General features: G+C 41.0%; 3 protein-coding genes across 16 annotated transcripts in view; 2 read left to right on the forward strand and 1 right to left on the reverse strand.

The window, feature by feature from the left end:
* GVQW3 (GVQW motif containing 3) overlaps positions 1 to 2,861 on the forward strand; it is a 49,627-nt gene extending 46,766 nt beyond the window's left edge. Inside the window, exon 2 of the mRNA XM_036082856.2 lies at positions 2,360 to 2,861. The gene's annotated coding sequence lies outside the window, so the exon portion shown is untranslated. The remainder of the gene's footprint in view (positions 1 to 2,359) is intronic.
* LOC118529853 (uncharacterized) overlaps positions 1 to 8,431 on the reverse strand; it is a 34,441-nt gene extending 26,010 nt beyond the window's left edge. For all 4 annotated transcript variants that reach the window (XR_013442477.1, XR_013442476.1, XM_078058571.1 and 1 more), the window contains exon 1: positions 7,746 to 8,431. The gene's annotated coding sequence lies outside the window, so the exon portion shown is untranslated. The remainder of the gene's footprint in view (positions 1 to 7,745) is intronic.
* A 26-nt stretch (positions 8,432 to 8,457) lies between these two features.
* EMSY (EMSY transcriptional repressor, BRCA2 interacting) overlaps positions 8,458 to 16,425 on the forward strand; it is a 100,276-nt gene continuing 92,308 nt past the window's right edge. For 10 of the 11 annotated variants that reach the window (XM_036082839.2, XM_036082842.2, XM_036082845.2 and 7 more), the window contains exons 1-3: positions 8,458 to 8,589; positions 10,329 to 10,437; positions 15,668 to 15,767. In XM_036082839.2, the coding sequence (XP_035938732.1) occupies positions 10,368 to 10,437; positions 15,668 to 15,767 (170 nt within the window). In that variant the 5' untranslated portion in view covers positions 8,458 to 8,589; positions 10,329 to 10,367. Of the gene's footprint in view, positions 8,590 to 8,725; positions 8,803 to 10,328; positions 10,438 to 15,667; positions 15,768 to 16,425 lie in introns of those variants that run through there. The other variant, XM_078058566.1, reaches the window with a different exon arrangement.

The following is a 16,425-nucleotide window of genomic DNA, read 5'->3' on the forward strand; positions in this document are numbered from 1 at the left end:
AAAATCATGAGACCTGCCCTTGGTTCCTGTGTGATGGTGTAAGTTACTTCTTCTCTTGGGGTCTCAGATACCTCTTCTGTAAAATGGGGCATTAAACTGAATACCTCTGAGGTTTCTGCTAACTCTGGATTCTATGACCTTAACCAGGTCAACCTATGTACAGCTTGATAAGCTTTTACCTAGGCATATCTATTCATATAACCCTTACCCAGATCAAGATCTAGAACATTCATAGTTCCATGGTTCCTACGTGCTCCATCCAAGTTAGTAAACTGACCTAGCAGTTTATTTTGATTCTATACCATAGTACTTAGGAGAATGGACTATTCTTATTAAGATGCTAAGGAGTTTTACAAAATGCATTATTAAATCATAATAATGACATATATACCTAAGAGGAAACTTAAAAAATAAAGGAAAAATAAATATTAGGAAAAAAAACCAAGTGCTACCACTCTAGTAAGTTGTTTTGGCATGTTTTGTGCCATACTCTTGGTTGGAACAGTCAAGCCCACCTAGGTTGGCATGTTTTCTTCCATTTTTCTCATATTTAACATGTGTCCTTTTATATATGTATATGTGTATACATATAAGTACATGCTTTTCCACTTATCTTAAGCATATTCCTTGATGTTAACTATTTGTAATTTTCATTTTAAATGACTACATACTGAGTAGATACGTGGGATATGCAAATACTCTTATTGCAAGATAATTATGTTATCTAATTTTTTGATAGCATTGAAATTAAAATCTCTATAAATATAACTTTTTGGATAATCTTGGATAATAATAATCCACATTTTGGATTATTCCCACAAATGGGAATCCTGTATGAAAGGGTATGGACATTTTTATGACTCACACAGTGCCCTGCCTTATTTTAATAAGCATCTGGGATTTTGCTGTGTAGTACCCTATTTTTCCTAAGGGAGCCAAGCCCACCCCTACCCTACTCCACGTACTTTGGAATAACTGATTTTGCCACTCAGCTTCTTCCTTTCCAAAGAGTAACATGTGGATAAGGCCTGACAAATCAGGGTATTACATTCCCCTGGCCACAGTTTAGGGATGGGCATGAGACCCAGATGGAGCCAACAACAACAGAGCAAGACTTTTAATAAGATTGTTGGAAGAGATGGCATGTGCTTTTCTGCTGAGGCTATAAGCAGGGAGGATGTTAGAAGCCTGGAACTGCTGGGGGTCAACACATGGAACCTGAGAATGAAGCCAACACAGTAGGACAGAGCTGAGGGATGGAGATACTCTAGATTCAGTAATGCCTGTCGCCAGAACTATTCTAGGACTTACTTTTAAGTAAAGTAAACCAAAAATTTTCATCGTTCCTTAAACCATTTCACCTATCCATCCATCCATCCATCCATCCATCGGACACACAGCCACGCTCCTAACTGGTACGAACAGGGTTTTTTTTTTTTTTTTTAAATCCTTTTTACTTATTTTTTTTTTAAGTAATAAACTTTATTTTTTAGAGCACTTTTAGGTTCACAGTTAAACTGTGTAAAAAGTTCCCACATACCTCCAGTCCTACCCAGCCCCTCCACCTGCCCACCCCCCATATACTCTCCCTATCAATATCCCACGCCAGAGTAGTACATTTGTTACAATCGATGAACCTACACTGAGGTGTCATTACCACCCAAAGTCCACAGGTTACCTAAGTGTTCACTCCTGGTGGTGTACATTCTACAGGTTTTGACAGATGTGTAATGACATGTATCCACCATTACAGTGATTTGACTTTTTATTTAAGTATAAACTACATAAAGGATATAATCTTACATGTACAGCTTGATAAGCTTTTACCTAGGCATATCTATTCATATAACCCTTACCCAGATCAAGATCTAGAACATTCATAGTTCCATGGTTCCTACGTGCTCCATCCAAGTAGTTGCTCCTCTGAAGTTATTTACTATTCAGGCTTCTTCCACAAAAATTATTTTTGCTGCTTTTGAACTTTATATAAATGGAATCTCACAGTATGACTGCAACCTCTTAGCCTCTTAACAGTCCAATCCTGCTGTCACAATGGGAAGACTTGGGGGCTGGGGATGGTGGGGCGAAGGAATAAGTATGTCTTGCATATGAAGATATGTTGTGAACAGAGGGTTGACTATGGCAGATGATGTTTTTCAAAAATGGCCACAGCAGTATTTCTGGTTCCATGTGTTCTTTCAGAACTCCACCACTCTTCTATTAGGAAATGGAATCTAATTCCCTTCCCCTTGAACCTGGGTGGGCTTGACTATTCCAATCAAGAGTATGGCACAAATAGTGACATGACTTCCATAGTTTGACCATAAAAACTTCCATAGTTTTGTCTCTTTCTCTCCAGTCACTTCCCCTTGGAATTTTGCCACATGTTGCAAGGAAGCCTAGGCCACATGGAGATGCTACATATGGATGTCTCTGCTGATAATCCCAACAAAAATTCCAGGCAACATCAATTGCTGGTCATATGAATGAATGAGACCTCAGATGATTCTAGATCTTAGGTGCCAAGCTGCCTCAGTGGACACCAGAGGAGGAGAGATGAACTGTCTCCACTAAGCCCTACCAAAATGAAGATTTGTGAGCGAAATAAATTGTTTAAGCTACAGCAATGGTTTGATATGCAACCACAGATAACCAGAATTCTTGTGTGTTCTTGGGAAGAGTCTTCTGGTGATATCTGACATTGCACAAATTACTTTTCTCTCTAGGTCCTGGTTTCCTCAGCTATGAAATGGACAATGATTACTATGTCATGGGAATGTTGTGAGGTTTAAATGAAGTAATGCACATGGGTGCTCTTTCTATAATTGGACCTCAATAAATGCTACTTAATATTATTTCAATTTACTTCCATCAAGTTGTTCTAGATTTGCTGCTTTGTACAAATTCCTAAAATCTGATTTTGTCCACACACAGATGGGCAGGCACATTGCAACCTTATAGCTTCCACACTGCTCTAACCCCTCACTTGCTCTAGGGGGAGCCAGCCACCATACTGTGAGGATGCTCAAGCAGCCTTATAGGGAGGTCCACAGAGAAACAGACCTTTTCCCTTGTTAAAGTGCCAACCACGTGAAGGAGCTACCTGGGAAGGTGATTCTTTCTTTAGCCCCAGAGTCAGTCTTCAGATGACAGCTGCCCCAGCTGACATCATGACTGCAACCACTTAGAGATTCCAAGCCAGAATCACTCAGCTAACTTAATTCCCATAGAAACTGCAAAACCTGTATGAAATGAAAAAAACTGAAAACCCAAAAAAAATCTTATTGTTGTTTTAAGTCAAGGTTTGGGATAATTTATTATGCACCAATAGTTAACTAATAACTACATCAACATGGGAAGGGATGTAGGGGAGGAACTGATCCAAGGTTGAGGGCTGTTTTAGGGTTTATGTGGAAGGACAGAATGGCTGAATGAACTTGAAAGTGCCAATGAGACCAAGTTTGAAATAAATGATCACAGGTCCCAGTTTAGAAAGGGAAGAAAGTAAAGCTGGAGGAGGGGAACAAACTTGGAACCCGTAGACTGTCAACTACAGATTTCACGGAAGTTGAAGAACAGGTTTGGTGAGGGTAAAGGAATAAAAAAATCTGGAATAAAAGAAGGTCTTGTTTAGAAGGTGGAATCCCTTGGTTACTGATTTCAGAGGTGGAACAGTTCTAGAGAACAAAGTACAGGATATGATCAAAGAAATGGGTGGTTGAAGGGTGGTGCTGGGAGGTGTTGTTTTTTTGTTTTTTTGTTTTTTTTTTAATCTTTCTGGTGAGGACAAGGGCAGAGGGGACAACCGGGCAACATAAACTGATGATAGCAGGCTGTTAAAAAGTTTCTAAGATCCCATCATCCCTAGAGAGATGGAATGAAGATGGAGTTTGCATGGCTTGACAGTAAAAGCCTCAAAGCAGGGGTAGCTGGTCTGGAAGTTGTAGTTACAAGGTGAGAATGCCAGCATTTACTTCTTGTTCAAGATACTAAAGATGGGGACAGGAGAGCTCCATTTGAGATTTTTTTTTTTTTTTTTTTTGACAGAGAGAGATACAGCGAGAGAGGGAACACAAGCAGGGGGAGTGGGAGAGGGAGAAGCAGGCTCCCTGCTGAGCAGGGAGCCCGATGCGGGGCTTGATCCCAGGACCCTGGGATTATGACCTGAGCCGAAGGCAGACACTTAACGACTGAGCCACCCAGGCGCCCCAGGAGAGTTCCATTTGAAAGGGCTTTAAGAGAAGGAGTTAACTTTAGGACAGTATCAGATTTTAGGCAAAATAAAATAAGTGATGGCAGTGCTCTATGAAAACGTTAGATATGCAAGGAAATTTCTTTGCATTGACATGGGTTTGCTTGTAAAAAAGCTGGAGCTTTATTCTTTTGGCAACTAGAAACCACTGGAAAGTTTTATACAAGTGACTGACACGGTGAGCTTTGAATTTTAGAAAGGTCACCCTGACAGCAGTGGCAGTATGGTAGATGTAGTAGGCAAGGAGTGTAGAGAGGTTCTTTTGGAGGAAGAGGGTTGGGAAAAAGGCCCACTCCACACAGGTGATGAGGCCTCATCATCAGCCCACTGAAACAATGGGGCCAGCTATTTACGAAGTAGAGACTACAGAATTTAGCGGGCAGTAAGGGAGAGGAGTTAAGGCAGTTGACAAGGCAGGGTCCAGATCTTTCACCTCGTTTCTGAAGCTGTTCTAGATTGTTCAAAGCATTTTTATCTTCCATGAAACCGAGGTATGTAATTGCCATTTCCCATTTACTTTTTCTTTTTCTGTCCCCCAAATCTACTTATCTTGATCTACTATTTTATATTCTACTAATATAATTTATTACTAATTTATTTTTAAATATTACTAATTTATTTTTTTGGTTTTGCTATTCTCATTTTTAGTATACACCTTGGCTATACCATTGTGGTAATAAATCTTTCCAAAGGTAAGACTCTAAGGGCAGTGTGGTACAGTGAAAAGACAAGCAGCCTGTAAGTCAAAAGGGCTGGTTTCCAGTCCTCCTGCCATGAAGTTCCTGTATGACTCTGGTCAACTCATTTGCTGTCTTTGAACTTGTTTTTTCATTTTGAAAATGAATCTCTAAAGTCTTATCCATTTCGACTTGCCTACCTGTACAGTATTACAGGGAACTTAACAGATATTTTCATAACTGTGAAATCCACCTTCTCCAATATAGCACTACAAAATTATAATAGTGCATGGTAGGCCTCTTGAAGAAGTCTGTTTCAAGAAAACTGCTTAACCTGTTGTCAGTAGAGGAATAAAGTTTGAGACAAATATTGTACTCCAATACATTTTCCCAGGCTAGAGGTAGTTATACTCATGTCTAATAGGACAGTAAGTCTTGGCTATTCCTTTTTGGAAGTGGAAGATGGCTCTCATTTATCACAAATTTCCTGGACTTAAAGTGCCTTAACTTGAAATCATGGCTCTGCTACTTACTAGCTTGTTACCTTAGGTAAACTACTTAATCTCTCTGTGCCTCAGTTGCTTCATTCATAAAATGGGAATAGTATATCTCATAAGGCTATTGTGGAGATTAAACACATTAATGTATAAAGCAGCATCTGGAACAGAGAAAGCCCTAGATAAGTATTAGCTATTATTTTTATGTGCTAGACAATGGAGTAAAAGCCCTCTCCTTGAAGAGCTCACTGTCTAGTCAGGAAGATTTTTGAACAAATGACCATAACTTAAGTGTTCTGAATTCTGTAATAAGATGTATAGAAGCAGAGGCGCCTGGGTGGCTCAGTCGTTAAGCGTCTGCCTTCGGCTCAGGTCATGATCTCAGGGTCCTGGGATTGAGCGCTACATCGGGCTCCCTGCTCAGCGGGAAGCCTGCTTCTCCCTCTCCCACTCCCCTTGCTTGTGTTCCCTCTCTCGCTGTGCCTCTCTCTGTCAAATAAATAAATAAAATGTTTAAAAAAAAAAAAAATGTATAGAAGCAGAGGCAGGAATGCCTGTCTTACCCTAGAGGGAAAGTCAGGGGCAGGATAAGTTTCTTGAGAGTAAAGTTTGACTCTGACCCTTAAGGAAGAGAATTTAATATTGGGAATATTTGGGAACATGGAGCAATCAGAGGCAGAATGGAGAAGGCAGATTCTGGCCACAAATACAAATATATATAGTTAGGAGAAAAGAGAAGATATGTGGTAGGTTGAGAGCTTGTTAGAAATATACAATCTGGGGCGCCTGAGTGGCTCAGTCGTTAAGCGTCTGCCTTCGGCTCAGGTCATGATCCCAGGGTCCTGGGATCGAGTCCCACATCGGGCTCCCTGCTCGGCGGGAAGCCTGCTTCTCCCTCTCCCACTCCCCCTGCTTGTGTTCCTGCTCTCGCTATCCCTCTCTCTGTCAAATAAATAAATAAAATCTTAAAAAAAAAAAAAGAAAACTTAAAAAAATAAAAAAAAAAAAAAAAAAAGAAATATACAATCTTAGGCCCTACCCAGACATAACTCAGTCAAAATTTGCATTTTTAACAAGATCCTCAGGTGATTCCTACTGAACATGAAAAGTTTGAGAACCACTGGTCTAGAGCAGACACTGGAGTCAAGCTGCTTGGGTTTAAGTCCTGGCTTTACCATTTACTTATAATGTATGACTCTAGGCAAGCTATTTAACCTCCTTCCTGTGCCTCGGTTTTCTCATTTGTAATTAGACATAATAGTTTCTACCTCATAAAATTTTAAGGTCTAAATGAATTATACGTGAGATGCTTATAAAAATACTTGGCACCAGGTAAGCACAAGAGTAAGCTATAATTCTTGACTTATATGCTACTTATTATGGTCAGAGTCAGTTTTATAAGCAGCTTGTCTTTCCATTTCTACTCCATTACTGTCACCTTGACATTTGTTGTAGAGGAAGACACTTGGTAGTCAGAAGACCGAGGGTTATAAAGTCCAGCTCCCTTCAATTCCTAGCTTTGTGAAACTGGGTGAGTTCTTCAACTTCTGTGTTTTCCTCATTCAGGAGTGTTTGTGGGGGTGGGGGGAGGATCTAAATTATACCTACCTCTCTGAGATGCTGTGAGGCTCAAAGAATGTATGTTAAACTACAAAACCTATTAAAGTTTCTTTTCCCATCTTTCCAAAAGTTAAATAATTGACCTGAAAACAGGTGGGAAATAGATGGAAGAGAATGCATTGTAAGATCAAGGAGGGAGAGAAGGGCCTGGGTATTATCTGTCCCACTTCATGACTTTCTGGAGGAGCAGGCTTGGGTTTCAACAATAACAATTTTCTGGGACCTCACAGAGTATTTTTTAGCTAATGGGTAAATAGTAGTAAGAAACTTAAATGCTGTTATTTTCTCTTTTTAATCTATAGGTCCATTCAAGAATATGACCAGTCTCACACTTTTGCACAGTGGTCCACAATTTACAAATAACTGTTTTCTACGTTGTGTATCACAACATCCCCATAGGGTGCGATTAACCCCATTTTACATGAAAACTTTGTTAATATCAGAAAGCATATTAAGAGCCCCCTCTGACTTGGCATTTTTACCAGATCCTACATTTCCAAAAGGACACAACTTAAGAGGAAGGACAATCACAAAACTTGGATTGACTCTTCCACAATACCAAGCACTGGCTTCGATTTTATGGCCGCGAGTAACTACACACTGGGCCCCTTTTCTCATATGTAAAATAAGGGCAACAATACCTTCTTCACACAATTGTTCTGTGATTAAATAAGAACAAAGGCTGAAGGATGAACCTACCACGTCGTAGGGCCTCTAATAAATACCTTCTCCTTCTTCCCTTGACAGCTAAAGCACGAGATATCACTATCATTCCCACTTCACACGTGGAGAAACTCGAAGCGGAGAACGCTCACGTTCCCCTTCTCCACTGGCAACTCCGCAACCCCCAGATTTGGTTCGGGCAATTGCGACGTCCGCTACGTCGGTTCTTGTAGCGTGGATTCTCTCCTTGAGTTGCGCCTGGTGGGGGCTGGAGGCCGCTGATAATTGCTCCCATGACTCTGAGGAATCCGATCCTAATCCTCAACGGCGCTTCAGGGACAAAGCTGCTTTCCTATCGTCCCTAACCTCGCCTAAAGTAAAGGTCGCGGCAAAGCCTCAGCTCCAGCTACCGACGCCATTTTGGCCTCTACGTGTGACGCCACACGTAGCAGAGAGCGCAGCCGATTGGTTGGGAGACGGCAGCCAGAGGAGAGGCGCGCGAAGCCAGAGAGGAGTATGGAGGAGAAGCCAAGGAAACTACAATCCCGGCCTTCCTTGCGCCTGCGACAGCATACCGAGAGCGAAAGAGAAGGGAGCTTGGGTCCGGACCACAACTCCCAGCACCTCCCGCGATGTCTCCTCTTTCCTTTCAAAACGCGGAGGAAAAGAGGGACTGGGAGAATGGAGGCCTTCTGGAGTCGGTTCTCCGAAAGGCGGGAAAGGCGAACTACACCTCCCGATTGGCAGCGCGCGAGTGCGCCTGCGCCCTGATGCCTGTCGCCATCTTGCCCCTTCTGAGGCACCGCAAACAAACCCAATTCCTGGTGTTCCCTAGTCTTGGCGGAGGAGCCTTTTAGATGAGCCCCGAAAGGCCGGGCAGGTGGGTGACTCTCAGACAGGGTGCTGGGAAGAGCTGGCAGGTTAGCCAGGCTGGAGGAGCGCCGGGCCAACCATTTGGTCCCCGGCTTGGGGCGCCCAGCCCCATCCTCCGTTGTCTCCTAACGGGATCGTGGGGGCTCCCCGAGATGGGCTGAGGGCGACTTTGGCAGGCCTGGTGCTGGGATCCTGGGGGTCCAGCTCTGGGAGCCTTCCGGTGAGTCTCGGTCGTCTGCCTGGCTGTCCGCGAGCCTACTCTCTCTCCGTTGTCTTCTCCGCTGAGGAGGGAGCGAGGCGCTGATGCCGGCCGGGGCCCCTGACACCGGCTACTGGTCTTGAAGGGCTTGGGTAGTGGGCTTGACATTGGGGTTGGCGCTGAGCGGCACCGGTGAGGAGGGTGGGCGGGCTGCTCTTGTTGTGGTGCTGCGAGAGAGTGCGTGTTTGGGGAGGGGGCGGGGCGGGCTTGCCTCCTTGACACTTGAGGAGGGGAAGGATTACACGAGATCCCGGCTCCGGAGCGGGCTCCCGCAACTGCTGCCCAGATTTCCAGGGCGCTGCGGCCCCGCGGTGGGGTGCGCTGGCGGGGACGCGTCGGGATGCCGTGACGTGGTGCTTGATTCGGGCGGTCGCCGGCCGCCTCCAAGATCCTGTCGGGGGGCGGGGACTGGCTTGTGGAGGGAGCGGATTCCTTTGGCTCTGCCCCTTCTTCCTCCTCCCCACCCCTTTTCTTTATGTCATCCTGCCGGCTGGGGCGCGCAGTCCAGTTCTCCTTGCTCTGTGTTGGTTCGTAGCTGAGAGGACTATGGGAAGTCGGAGGAGGGGGGATCAACTCCGGGCGCAGAGTTGGAGTTAGCAGCCCCAGTGCCTGGAACGAGACATAGCAGTTATTACGGTTCGGTGCCTGACTTCTCGACTAGACATTGAGCTCGCTCATTCATTCACTCACTCACTCACTCACTCACTCACTCACTCACTCATTCATTCATTTTACCCACTCTTCTCTATCTTCATTCATCTACTTAACAAATATTTACAGTGGATCTACTGTGTGCTAAGCAGGTATTGTGCAAGTGCCCAGCGCTGTTGTCTTTTTATCCTCTAGACCAGGCAATTCCCAGTATGAAGTAAGTTCCTGACATTTAAACTTTTGGTAAATGATTGTTTAATGATTACAGGGTGTAAATTTATCGTTCATTGTTAAGACTTGAGAAGAAAGTTTTTTGTTAAGTTCCATTAGCCCAGGTAACGTGCTAGGAGGTTTATATATTTTATCTCTTGTAACTCACAAGTGAGAAAGCCGACACAAATCAGGTAACTTGCGCAAGGTTACACAGGTCGTAGCACCTATTTATTAAACAACATGCCAGCCACTATCATAAGAATTTCACATACTGTTCTTTAATCCTTAGGACAAATTGGATGATAGTACCTCTGTTTTACAGATGTAGAAAACTTTTGCTCAGATAGTCCACTTTACCCAGGATCACCCAGCCAGTGAGTTGAAAGCTGGAACTAGAAACAGAGGTGTCTGACTCTAAAACCTGTGCTCTTTCCACTATCCTGTGCTGGAATAATGAGCTGCGGAATATTTAGTTCTTCATTTATCAGAAGTTGAAAAGTGTGGTGGTGAAATAGGATTGTGAGATGTTCTTACTGGTTTTACTTTTTAGTGGGTGGATTTCCAGGTAAGTGGCCTTTGAATGTACTTTGGTAATTTGATTTTTGTTTCATTTGTTTTGGTAGGGAAGACAAGCTCTTTGGGGCTACCAAAAAGAAGCAGCAATGCCTGTTGTGTGGCCAACCCTTTTGGATCTCAGCAGGGATGAATGCAAAAGGATTCTTAGAAAATTGGGTATGATTTTCATTTTTGATGTTTATGCCTTTCTGTGATACTTTTCCCTTTCTGTTTTTGTCATGACTGTTTGCCTGGATGTGATATCTCATGTTGCATTAGAAATTCTTTAGAGGTGTACTTTTCATCTTACTCATTGTTATTTCCCCAGTGCCTAGCATAGTGCTTTGTACTTAGTAGGATTATTATGGACCATAATAATAAAAATAGTAGCTAAGAGTTCTTGAGGGGTACTGGGCTATTCTGAGTTATTTACATTCGCTATCTTATTTAATCCTCACTCAAATGGGAAAGGTAGGTATTTTTGTGTGTGTGTTTCCATATTACAGATGACAAAACTGAAGCTTAGAACCCAAGGTGATGCTGATAGTAAGTCATGGAGTCAGGACTGTAACCCAGGGAATATGATTCCAGTCTTACTTTAGCATACTTTTAACCTTCATGAATGTACGTGTGAATTATAAACTGTTTCTGAATTCTAAGTAAATGTTAATTATGCTGACTTTCCTAAATTATGTTTACTATCAGTAATAAAACACCCTTTATGTTTATAATTCATTATTTTGAGCTTCTTTTCCTTTAGAGCAGCCTTTCTCAACTAGCATTTTAGGGAGAGAATTAGCACTAATCCAAAGCCTAATCCATTGGATGTAATGAACTAACTTCTTTTTATGCATTTCGAATGGTAATAGTTTTGTACCATTCTTGGGAAAATTGAGAGAGTTACTCAAGTCATTTTTTATATTCTGTGGTTCAAATGAGGATCCTTGGTTGAGAACTACTGCTTTAGACCAAAAGGTCCAAGAACGACCTTGTTGTCTTCTTTACCACTATAGTCCCAAGCTAGCACATAGTGGGTGCTCAGTAAATGAAAAAATAATTTGAAAAGGAACATTAAATGTTTTGGAAGTGGATATGAATTATTTGTTTATGATTTTGAAGGGGAAAGTGTGGGCCTTGAATTCAGAGGGACCTGGGGTCTTGGTCTTGTCACTAATGACCCACAAGATCAAGGACAGTTTATTTAATCTCCTTAAATCTGTTGACACTTTTGTAAAAGAAGCATAATAATATCTGCCTCATAAGTTTGTTATGTGGATTAATTGTATATAAAAGCGTCCTACCACGGTGCTTGACATCTGAGGGTATAGTGTTTTAGAGCGGTTGCTTTCAGACATACTTATTTGCAGGTGAATCTTCAAAGGAAATCTTTGTTGGGAATTCTTTTGTGTAAATCTGAATTATAGCTGCCCTGGTCCTGTCTGCTAGTAACATTTACCCTTTTTATTTCCCGTCAGGCCGCTGGGAGGATTCTCTGATTTTAAACTATTTCTTAGCATTGTATTTTAGCATGTTTAGAGAGCTTTTTTGGGCAATCATCCATTATCATTTTTTTCCTTTAACCTTATATCCAAACTTTTAGTACTAATTTGAGGATGATTTTCTACACACTTGCATGCAATTGCTGTAGCTTGCTAGCTACCATTTATAAAGTTGTACTGGTATTTACTCCATAGCTAGAATAATTGCAGATGAACAGATCCCAACTACAGTAGATTGGATTAGAGTTTCTGGGCTTTTGGGGCCTTGAGTCAAGAGATTATGTTTAAATATAAAAATGGTAACCTTTAAGTCTAAATTTATCCTTAGCTTTAGCCAGAGCTGTGTGGGTAATGTTGCTAGAGAGCTGTTTCTATACAAAAGGAAACAGCCTTCCTACAGGGTAATGTCATCTTCAATGACCCTTCACTTTGGGAGGTGAGCCTTGATAGTGATTTGCAGAAAGACTTCCTCCCCACCCGTTGGCTCATTATCATAACAATGAAACTTTTGAATTGCCTTCAAACACTTAGCTCTAGGTCCAAAGTTTAGAGAAAGTACTGTATTTAAGAATTAACTTAAAATATTTTAAGAATTAGCTTTGTTCTTTTAAAAATAGTTATAAATCATTTAACATAAAATGCTAAACATTTAAATTTTACTTAAATATAAAAACTCGGGTCGAGAATTTTTTTAATAATATACTGAACATACCAGTGATGGATAAATGCTTCCCTCCTTCTATCCTGCCTTTCCCCTGCCTTATTTTTTAAAAACCATTCCAACATGGGGCTTCACAGACTATATTATAATTGAATGGCTGATTTGTTTAAATGGAATGTTGAGGACTTTATAGAGTGGTTTGGGAAATCTTTTTGTTTTCCGTGGTGTTTGCATGTATCTTTTATTATATTTATGTGCCATTAGAGTGAACACTACAATAGAACGGCACCAAAAATACCAGAAATTCAGCTAAGTTTGATATTTGTCAGGATCTGAGGATACCCATCAAAATGGAAATCAAATGTCAAGGAGGTTGGGAAGCCAGTAAAGGTTCTTTACTGTGAGTGAATTTCTGGAGAATGGAGGAAGTGCCTCGGATTGTGTGACTATGATAACTGTGGTCTGAGTCCCAGTTTTGTGTGAGGTTACCACCTCTTACTTTTGTCCATGACTTTTTAGTTAGACTTGGAATGAGACTTGAAATGTCAAAAACCTTTGCCGCATTTCTTTGGTTAATTTCAATCTTTTTGAAGTAGTATCTTGATCACCATAAATTGCATAGGCCAAAAGTGAACTTCTTTTTCTTTTTCCTCGTACCATTTCCTCTCTCTGACCTCTCCATTTCTTTTTATGGTATTGCCCTTCTAAATATCTTGCAAACTACAAAATCTGGTTCCTTTCCTCTGCTGTTCTTTCCACATTCAGTCAACTACTGAGTCCTCTATCAAATAAGAACTTTTTAGCCTGAAATTAGAGGCTTAGTCTGGCCCCAAACTACTTTTCCATTTTTATCCTTCTTTATTCCTGTATATGCGTCTCTTCTTGGAATTTAAATACCTGAGGATAGGGACTTTGTTTTATTCATATAAATATTCTCCATGGTACCTTGTAGTAGTAGTAGTAATGTGCAGTTAAGTTTGGTTTGAGTTAGTGACATATCCAAATACATATTTTTACTTTCCCTAAAGTAAAACTCCGAAAATAGTCACCGACTGTTACTGGAAGTTTGATGTCTATATGAGACATTATTTGCTCTTTTACTGTATTCCTTTTGCATATTTGTGTTTTTTTTCCTCCTGCTTGCTTAGAGCACACTTCTCTTTCTGATTAAAGCTTATGCTTCTAGACTGGATGATGTGTTTCTTCTCTTTGCTTTTACCACTGTATTATAAACTGTATCATCATTGTCTGATGACTTGTTTCACTGTAGCTTTATTCTAGAGTAAACTCCTAGAAGGCAGGATTTAACATACTATCTGGTATATATAATAGGACTCAATACTGATCTATTGAATAAAATATTCCATAAATGAGGCATAAACTTTTAGTATAGTGATTTCTTAGTTGGTTATCCCCAGTGCCTTTCTGAACTCTACTTTGGGGCCTGATAAAAGCTGAAATATATGTTTCATGGTACTAAGTATTTCCTTTACTATTCAGAGCAGGAAAGCTTTCTCCTTCCAGAGAGACCCCATGAAACATCTACATAGTATTCAGCATAGATTGAATATGCAAGATGTTTACACATGGGATAATTCATTTGGATCAGGCATTTCTTTCTAGCGAGCAGGGAGGAGGAGCAGAGGGAAAGGGAGAAGCAAGACTCCCTATTGAGCAGGGAGCCCTGTGCGATGCAGGGATGCGATAATGGGGCCTCGATCCCAGGACTCTGCGATCACAACCTGAGCCGAAGGCAGACGCCCAACTGACTGAGCCACCCAGGCGCCCCATGGATCAGATATTTCTGTTTAATATAGTCAGCTCACTCTTTTTTTTTTATATTCTCAGAACTGTGAATAACAAGAACTAAACAAGGCTACTAGTTTATTATTGGTGTAGTACCTAGGATGCAGATATGTATACCTTCATTATTTGTGTGTCAGGCCTTGGGATATACCAAATACTAGTAGCAACTTGAATTGACTAAGAAGATAACTGTAGTTTGGACACTTATTTCCCATCATTCTGTTTTGTTTAGATATGCCTGTCTCATAGTGTTAATGGCTTAAAACAACTATTTTATTTAATTTATTTTTTTGATTCTGTGGTTGCTGGTTTTGCCTGAGCTCTCTCATGTGGCTGTATTCCGCTAGTAGCTTAGTTGGTTTACTGGGCTTAGCTCAGATGGCTGGGCCTCTCTCCATGTGGCCTTTCATCCTGGGCTTCTTCACAGCTTGGTTATCTCAAGGTTCCAAGAGAGCAAGGCCCTGGAGGCAAATGGTAGTGAGCTTCTGTTTGTATCATGTATGTTCATGTTCCACTGGCCAAAGCAAGTCACATGCCAAGCCCAGAGTCAGTGTGGGAAGGGACTATACAAAAGTAGTACAGTTCCCAAGGAGTGCGCTGGGAGGCAGGCATGGTTCATTGGGAGCCAGTGAGGACTTTTTGCTTTTATATTTTAACCAGTATTGGAGACTGACAGTTTCATTTCATAATGGTTGTTGCTGTGGAAAGATAGTGAAATGAAACTGTCTGGCACTAGGGTTCAGTATATTATATCCTGGTTGCTATAAGAGCAACTCATGTTTCCTAACCGGTCTCAGTCATTTCCATGGTAGATGCAGAGGATCTTAGATCTGGAAGATACCTTAGATGTCTCTTCTAGATAAAGAAATTGAGGCTCAAGGGTGAGAAAGAACTTGCCCAAGGTCACACAACTAGTAAGTGGGAGTGCTGGAGCCAGAATCTGGTCATTTGACTCTTGTTCTAGGAGTTTTTCTATTGTGCAGTACTCATGGTATTCTCAACCCCAGGAGAATGTAGTTTGATTCAAGGCAGGGCTAAGGAATTATTTCAAGGATTGGTGATGGTAGGTACCTGTCAGTAAAGCTAAAAATTTCTCTTATCAGCCTTGTATCACTTGGAGCCTGTTCCCAGTTGTTGGTAGCATCTGAGTTAAATGTTCTTCATTGATAATGTGTGAGATAAAATATTTACCATTAGATTTTTCTACCTAAACACTTTGTACACATGACTTCTGTGAGGCAATAATAAAAAGATATACAATTATGAAAGCTACATTTTAATCAATGCTCTTAGATAAAATTTTTCAGAGGAACTTCTAAAATTTTGTGTATTGATTTTTTTTATTGATTTCTAGGTTTTTTTGCCCTGTAGTTTCACTATATATAGCCACAGTATTAAAATATTGAAGGCCTATCTTGATAAAATAATTTTCTTCTTCTAGAATTGGAGGCATATGCTGGAGTTATCAGTGCACTTCGGGCACAGGGGGATCTCACCAAGGAAAAGAAAGATCTTCTCGGAGAACTCTCAAAAGTTCTTAGGTAAATTATAAAAGTTTGTGAGATATGACTCTAGAAATTTCATTTTGAGGAGTTTTAATACTTTTCATTCTCAAGTTGAAGACAGAGGTTTTCCAGTTGTTGGTGCTTAGATATCTCATCCCAGTTGTGTGCTTTGTTGCAGAAAGTTATGTAATTTATCATTTATTCTGTAATCAGAAAGGGTTTAAGGCAGGTTATTTTAGGTTTGGGGCACCTGGGAAGGGGAAGTATTTTTGACATGGGTGAAGGAAAGAAGAGTTGGTAGCAACAAGATCTGAAGACTTGGAGTGGCCCGTGGCGTTTGTTGGGAGGGGAGAAGGAGATACTAGGAAGTTGTTGTTTTAATTTATAGAAATAAGTGGTTTTTATATAGTCATAGCCCTGTGGATAGTTTACCCCCTCAGTGTCCTGCTAGAGTGGCCTTGAAGCCATTAAAAATTCTACTGAATGGAATTCTTTGATACCTTGTCTTGATCCATTCTGACATCTTGAGCTTTCTCAGAAAATATTCTGTTTTAACTGAAGTTTCCTTTCTATATATAAAACCATTTTGTCCTATTCTTTTTTTTTAAATGAAAATAGGGAAGAGTCTTTTCCTGTATTTGGTTGACATTAATACAGGGATATTATTAAGTCAAATCCTTAATCTTATTGTCTT

Source organism: Halichoerus grypus, chromosome 11 (genome assembly GCF_964656455.1).
Source record: "Halichoerus grypus chromosome 11, mHalGry1.hap1.1, whole genome shotgun sequence".
Classification (NCBI taxonomy): domain Eukaryota; kingdom Metazoa; phylum Chordata; class Mammalia; order Carnivora; family Phocidae; genus Halichoerus; species Halichoerus grypus.